Raw genomic sequence first — 8,005 nt, forward strand, 5'->3', positions numbered from 1 at the left:
CAAAACCCTATAAATTTAATACATGATTTGTAAAATATTGACTGGATTTGATCGCAAAGGGAAAAAACAAAAACCTGAGTTTTTACCTGTTCTTTGTGCATCTGTGCCTTCAAACTCAAAATTGATATGTATTCCTCCAAGATAATCACAAATTATGAAGACAAATTTTGACTCTTACAATCAATCAGCCTGAAATTTTTTAAAAAATGAAGTTTTATTTCGATTGAAATCATTGAAATGGTAGAAACCCTAAAACTCACTCTGCAAACCAAATTTATTGATAAAAAACAATGGTTTTTAATTTCTTTTATTGATTGAAAATGATTCGAAATTTGAATTAAAGCCTGTAATATTTATTCATAAGGCTGAAAACGTTGAAAATCGATAAAAAAAAGACAAAAAATTTCGAATCCCTTGAAGGACACTGTTGACCCCGTGTTCTTCCGGGTGACTCGCGATTCTACTATTGGGACTCGGACAGAATCGCGAGTTTACTATTGGGAATCGCCCAGTTCTCTCTGGACACGGGTGATTCCCATTTTTTGTGTCGAATCGGCACGTTTTGTAGTGATTCTCGAGTCGAATCGAGCGAATCCGGTTCGATTCGACGATTTTTTAAACACTGATTTGACCTATGCAATGATGTAACGGTTTTGTTATAAATTTTAATAAAATTGTTAATGTTTCTAAGAAAAAAAAAACAGTCCCTCGGGGAAGACATGGCTATACCATTCGGCAAATTTGGGGGCATCATATCCGGCAAATTTGAGAGCATCCCGTAATAATCGACCCAAATAGTAGTCCGTACGTAAATTTCACCGAAAGGTAATTAATCTCGAGTTCACCGTTTTCCATAAGTGAGAGGATTCACCATCGATGCATGGGCTGTGTAGCACATACCATTATACACATCCTGTGTATGGCACACCATACCAAACACATGGCGAGCTAGCAATTTCACAAAATGACAAGGTCACAAACTCGACACTCCATGCACGTAATCCAATTCGCGTATTCATGTCTAAGAACAATTGTTTCATGTCGGCTGGACCGTATTTCTATACTATTCCGTCCAAAGGTATAAAACATCCATCTTAAAAATAGGTACAAATAGGTGGTCCATTTAAAAACAATAGTAATTAACGATTCAAATAGGTGGTCTAGATAGATTATTTACCCTTGATACAAGGTCATAATTACCTATAACTATATGATGTAAAATCTAATAGTTTGGGTATTTCACAAAGTTCGAAATTTTTTTTTTTTAACTTTGAGCTTGGTAAATGAAATAAATGCAGCCACCCGATTTCACATCTAATGGTCAAGATTAATTGTGACCACTTTGTACTAAAGGTAAATAATCCTATCATATGTTTTTCCAATTTAATTTTATTTTTTATATTCATAGTCTCTATGCTAAAAACTAGTGTTTTAAAAAACGCCGAGTCGCCCGGTTCGACTCGAAAATCGTCAAAAGGGGACCGGATCGCCTAAAAAATCGGAAATCGTCCGGTTCTAGAGAGAACCGGACGATTCTGTACAGTGAATCGCCTATTCACTGTACAGAATCGGCGAGTCCGAACGGTGAATCCGCGAGTCCCGTACGGAATTTTTTTTTTTTTTTTGTAATCCATTATAGATTTTTTTGTAATACTTGATCGATTTTTTTGTAATCCATGATCGAATTTTTTGCTTTTTTGTAACCCATAATAGAATTTTTTGTAATCCATGATCGAAATGTTTGTTTTCTTTTCTTGTAATCCATGATCGATTTTTTTTTTTTTTTTGTAACCCATGATAGAATTTTTTGTAATCCATGATCGAATGTTTTGTAATACATGATCGAAATGTTTGTTTTTTTTTTGTAATCCATGATCGAAATGTTTGTTTTTTTTTTTGTAATCCATGATTGAATTTTTTGTTTTTTGCTTTTTTTGTAACCCATGACAGAGTTTTCTGTAATCCATGATTGAATTTTTTGTAATCCATGATCGAACTGTTTTTTTCTTTTTTTGTAATCCACGATTGAATTTTTTGTTTTTTTTTGTTTGTTTTTTTTTGTAATCCATGATCGAATTTTATGTAATCCATGATCGAATTTTATGTAATCCATGATTGAATTTTTTGAAAATTTGTGATTTTTTTTTTTTAATCCATGATCGAATTTTTTTTTGTAATCCATGATAGAATTTTTTGAAAATTTGTGATTTTTTTTTTAATCCATGATCGATTTTTTTGAAAATTTGTTATTTTTTTTTTTAATCCATATTATTCAAAGAGAAAATGAGAAAGATGATGATTCTGAGGCCACCCTATCCCAGCCATATTATTCACATATCGAGTCCCAACAGCAACAATGTAGGGATGAGCACGAAATACTGTAAATTAAATGCTGAATGGCGGTTCAAGCAGGGAAAGAACATATCAATATTCGCATATTCATTCAAAAACATGAAAATTCTTAATGGAGTACCCTCATTTTTTATTGAATTCCTAAATAACAATATTTATAATGAATTTTAATAATTTTTTGGGATTTTTTTTAAGCTTTATTCTGACCGATTCACCCGATTCCCGATCAGGATCACCGATTCGCCGATCCGGATCGGTTTTTTGGAAGCCCGATCCGGGTCACCGATCCGTTTTTTAAACCATTGCTAAAAACTATATATTATCTAAAAATTAAAATCAAATTATATTTTTAAAAATATATTTATTACGAGGCTATCATTGCTACACAATGCGGGCCAGCCGCATGCATCCGTTGTCCAAACTTCGAACGTCGAAATGGCCAGCTCCTCCAAAGAGGCCCAACCACAAACACAAGCCGAAAAAACTGAAAATCCGTTATCACCAACTCTCTCTCCCCTCCTTTCTCTCTCTACCCAAACAAACCTTTCTCTCTCTTTGTCCTAAATGATACACCACCCCCCTCTCTATCTCTCTCTCTCTCAAAAACGCCAGCCCAAAAGACAAAGGTCCTGCCTCTCTCACCGGAAAATCTCTTTTCCGGTGACCCACCATGGGTGTCTTTCAAGATTACGGCCACCTAACAGAGCGTGGTAGGGTGGAGAGGCAGAAGAGAAATAAACAAAAACGAGTGATTGTGGCTTTAACTTCTGCTTTTGCCGCTCTAGCCCTCATTATCATAGCTGCATTTGCCGTAGTTTCTCTCAATAAGCACCCTGAGAAGGCCCAAGAACACCAACCCGTAAAGATCTCGACCTCGATGAAGGCCATCAAGTCGATATGTTCGCCGACCGATTATCAGGAGGCCTGTGTATCTAGCCTCTCTTCTGCTATCAAATCAAATTCTTCTTTAACAGGGCCAGAGGACCTTATAAAGGCCGCCATTAAAGTGGCTAAGAAAGAGGTGATCAAAGCATTTGATCACGCATCAAAACTGAGGAAAAATGCCAGAAGTCAAATGGAGAAAGAGGCGCTCTCTAATTGTAAGGAGCTTCTGAGCTATGCAATGGATGAGCTCGATGAAACTTTTTCAGGTGTTTCAGTCGCCGGATTGAAGGATTTGGCGACAGTTTCGCAAGATCTCAAGAATTGGTTAAGTGCAGTTTTGACGTATCAGGAGACCTGTCTCAATGGGCTCGAAGATTCTAATGCCAAATCCGATATGGCAGAGGCCATGAAAATGGCCACCCAATTAACAAGCAATTCTTTGGCCATTATAACCGAGGCGTCATCTGTTTTGTCGATTTTAAAGGTCCCCGGTTTCAGTCGCCGGCTCCTGTCGAAGGAAAACCATTTTTCGGAAGGCAAAGGCGGTTTTCCGTCCTGGTTTCCGGCCGGCGAGAGAAGGCTCTTGGCAATGCAGGAGATGACGCCCAATGTGGCGGTGGCCAAGGACGGGAGTGGAGATTTTAGGACGATCACAGAGGCACTTTCGAAGTTGCCCCCTGCTAAAGAACGTAACGGGCGTTATGTCATTTACATAAAGGCGGGGGTGTATGACGAACAGGTGACCGTTACGAAGGAGATGGTGAACGTTACAATGTATGGGGACGGATCGAGGAAGACGATCATTACAGGGAGTAAGAATTTCATTGATGGGACTCCCACCTTCAAGACTGCAACTTTCGGTAAGTTAAATGGCTTTTTTTCAGTCTTTCTTTTTCCTTTTTGTTCAACAAAGAAACCGTTATAACGGGTTTTAAAATGAGGGACTCGTTACCGTGATGTATAATAACTTCCATTGTAAAGGAAAAATTGGGAATTATTGAACAATTAAGTGATATTTGAATATTCTAAATAGTCAAAATGGGCGATTTTCCTGAAATAATGGTTTAATGGAGCTATATATTTCGCGTCCCCTGAGGTATAAAGCAAGCATCCATCTTAAAGATGGATGCAAATGGGTTGTACAACTAAAAACATTTGAAAGTAGGGAAAATTGCATATACCCCCTGATTTTCTACACAACCAACTTTATTTTCGTAATTTTTGTGCAAAGAATACTTTTTTAGCAAACCTCCCCAAAACCAACTTTATTTTCATAATTTTTACGCAAAGAATATTTTTCTAGCAAATAGCCCAAAGTCAAAAAGTTATATTTATTTACACCAAAATGCCCTTGTTCGTAAAAGCTCGCATCATATCCTCGTAAAATATGCAACCAAATGTTGACTGCCGGACTGTAGTAAACAATTACCGGACCGACGTAAAGATGTGCGGGACTGAGGTATAGACGCGTCGGACCAAAGTCATCACGTGCCAAACCGTGTAGAACAACTGCCAGACCCAATAAAAAATTTACCACACCGAGGGTAACCAGTGTTGGATTGCATTTTCTTTTGCCGGTCCGATAGCCTAGACAGAGAAACAATTGCTGGACCGAATGTTGGATGTGCCAGACCCGCCTGCAGCTAGTGCCGAACCGCCTATCCTTTTGTCGGACCGAACCACGACTGGAAAAGAGAGGCCCTTTAACTTAAAAGAGGGCATTTTGGTCTTTTTTATTTGACTTGGGGATGTATTCGCTAGCAAAGTATGATTCGAGGTAAAAGTTACAAAAACATTTTTATTGTGGGGAAGTTGCCTAAAAAATTCAAATTTGAGGGGTATCTGCAATTTTCCCTTGAAAGTAAGCCCCAAATGTTTATTTCATGAAATTATTATTTCTAATTTTTAAAATTTATTTATTTTTTACATTTATGATCTTCATGTTAGAAATTATATATCCTAAAATTATACGTAACCAAAAAAAAAATCTTAAAATTAGGTGCAAAAAACCATCTCAAAAGTAGATTTTTAAGAGGGGACTCGTTTCTGCATGCAAATAAATCCATGTCCTATAACGAATATCCTGCATTTTATTTACAAACTAATGGACTTATTTTACTTGTGAAAAAAAATAAAATAATGGAGTTACACGGTAACAAAAAATGGCAAACTACAAGACCGGATCAAACTGGTTGAATTAGTGACGGAGCCTAAGTGGTTTGAAGGACAGAAAAAAATAAGGTTTGACCTGACATAAATTAAAATCAATATTTGACTTATAAGTAATTTATCTAGAGTAGCTGTTTTTATTAGATGACTTATTTTTTAATTTATTTCAGATTTTCAGCTATTATAGGTACAACTCCTATATTTTAAAAAAGTCCAGTACAACAATTCTATTTTATATATGGGTGTGATTTGTATGAGGTTACAATCTTAAACAATGACGCACCCCCCCAAATTTTATCATAGATATAATTTTAGTGTCAAAGATTATTATGATGGTTCGAGAATTTGTATTCATCTCTAGTTATAAAATTTTAAATTTAAAAAAATAGTTTAAACCAAGTAAATCTATAAATACGTTAAAATTGTGAAAATAGATGGTCCAAATAATGTGTTGCAAGATATACTATTTTTAAGACTTAAAATCTCTTTTTTTTCATCTTCATTCATCCTAATGTTGAGAAGATCAATTAGAGCGTTTTCCATCATTAAAATATCCCTTTATGATGGATTTTTGAGGTGCATTTTAATTCTATATTTTATGATTGCAACTTTATATAAACGTTTTTTTTTATGGGTTATGTATTTTCTATATTTTTATAGAATGTGGTTCAATAATTTCATTAAAGAGTTTTGACATAGACTAAACTCTTAACTAGTTTGGCATCCAGTCCGATCCTGAAAACATTAGTTGTTGATAGTACTCAGCTAGCTTTTCCCGTGAGCCTCCATATAATGGGGTGACGGTTAACCAGCAAATTCTTTATTTTTCAGCTGCAATTGGTGACGACTTTATGGCAAAGGCCATTGGTTTCCGCAACACCGCCGGTGCTGCGAAGCACCAGGCGGTAGCGCTCCGTGTCCAATCCGATCGCGCAGTCTTCCTCAACTGCCGAATGGATGGCAACCAAGACACCCTCTATGCCCACGCTCACCGTCAATATTACCGCAGCTGCGTCATCACAGGCACTATTGACTTCATCTTCGGCAATGCCGCCGCCGTATTCCAAAATTGCCAAATCGTAGTAAGGCAGCCTCTCCCAAACCAGCAAAACATAATAACTGCACAAGGTCGCACTGATAAGCGCGAGACCACTGGAGTTGTTATCCACAAGTGCAAAATTTTGCCAGATAAGAAGCTTGTGGCCGGAAGTTCAACTGCAAAAACTAGGAGCTACTTGGGTCGACCATGGAAGCAGTATTCTCGAACTGTATATATGGAGTCGACAATCGGAGGATTCATTGAGCCCGAAGGCTGGATGCCATGGGATGGCGACTTTGCGCTTGACACTCTGTTCTATGGGGAGTACATGAACCAAGGACCCGGTGCCACACTCACGAAGAGGGTGAATTGGAAGGGATACAGGGTTTTGAAGAGTAAGGAAGAGGCCATGGCTTTCACAGTGGACAAGTTTATCCAGGGTGGGGAGTGGATAAAGGCCACTGGTACAGCAGTTCGTTTGGGGTTTTTTAGTTGAAGAAAATCAAAGGCAGTTGGGGTTTGGAGCACTGGACGGCTGATGAGGAGGTTACCTTGTACAAGAGGGAATCTGGGCCATCTGTTCTTGGGGCTATGGGATCCTATGTCTGGTAAAGAAAATGTTAGTTGAAATGGCTGATCATGAAATGTGGAGAATGTGTATTCTTTTTTTTTAATTCTTGTTTTGTCATTTCTTGCAGTCAGTACGTTTTGCCATTGTAGGATAACGCTCCTTGAATTACGAAATTTGTTTTTCAATGCATGAATTTTGGTAGGTACCGATCAGTATCTTACTAGTTTTCCAACAGGCAAAGGGTTGAGGGTTGATCCAGTCAAAACTGGTCTGATTAATGAGATTTTTTTTTAAATATAAAATAATTATGAAGAAAAGAAAAAATTTCAAACTAGCACAAAAAAGAGAAAAAAACAAATTGTATTTAACAGTTGTAGTAAAGGGAAAAGTTTATATAGAGCCTAGGCTCTAAACAATCAAATTAGAGTCTATCTCAAAAATTTTACTTAAGAAGTTGTTTTGATGCCCAAATATCCTCAAATTGGTCATCTCAACATCAAGATGTATGGAATTGAGAAAAAAAGTAGATTTCCAATTTTAGAAATAGTGCATTTTGTAACACATTTTTGAGCCATCAATTTTTAAGTTATTCAAGTTTTCATAGATATGCTCAATCTATATTATTTTTAAAGCTTTAAATTTTATAATTAAAGATAAAAAATATGTTTTAAGGCTAGTCAAAACTTTCCAGTATTGAAACCCCATTTCTCATAGATTATTTGAAGATGGGCTCTAATTTGATTGTTTACAGCCTCGGCTCTATACAAACTACACCTTTTAGTAAATTATGTGGATGTTGGGATCATTATCATGCACAAAGGCAAAGAGAAGATTCGTAGGTTGATTTCATCCAGTTTTTTAAAAAATGAGATCAGCTAGGAAAATCCGCAATCCAGTAAATCGGTCTAGATCAATAAATCAACGATCCAGATTGGCAAGGATATGTTGTCCATGTGAGAATCAGATCATAAAATTACGAAACAAAATCT

General features: G+C 36.7%; 1 protein-coding gene across 1 annotated transcript; it reads left to right on the forward strand.

Annotated features, from left to right (window-relative positions):
* The first annotated feature begins 2,953 nt into the window (after nt 1–2,953).
* On the forward strand, nt 2,954–7,205 carry LOC18423912 (putative pectinesterase/pectinesterase inhibitor 45). The gene is made up of 2 exons (XM_006828511.4): nt 2,954–4,097; nt 6,238–7,205. The coding sequence occupies exons 1-2, from the start codon at nt 3,023–3,025 to the stop codon at nt 6,939–6,941; spliced, it is 1,779 nt and encodes a 592-aa protein (XP_006828574.1). The 5' UTR covers nt 2,954–3,022; the 3' UTR covers nt 6,942–7,205.
* The last annotated feature ends 800 nt before the right edge of the window (nt 7,206–8,005 follow it).

The sequence above is a fragment of the Amborella trichopoda genome, chromosome 13, assembly GCF_054954075.1.
Source record: "Amborella trichopoda isolate Santa Cruz 75 chromosome 13, AtrichopodaSantaCruz75HAP2 v2.0, whole genome shotgun sequence".
Lineage (NCBI taxonomy): Eukaryota > Viridiplantae > Streptophyta > Magnoliopsida > Amborellales > Amborellaceae > Amborella > Amborella trichopoda.

Coding starts and splice junctions, on each gene's coding strand:
- LOC18423912 (XM_006828511.4), top strand. CDS start 3,023: ATGGGTGTCTTTCAAGATTACGGCCACCTAACAGAGCGTGGTAGGGTG. Junction 4,098..6,237: donor CTTCAAGACTGCAACTTTCG/GTAAGTTAAATG, acceptor TTTATTTTTCAG/CTGCAATTGGTGACGACTTT.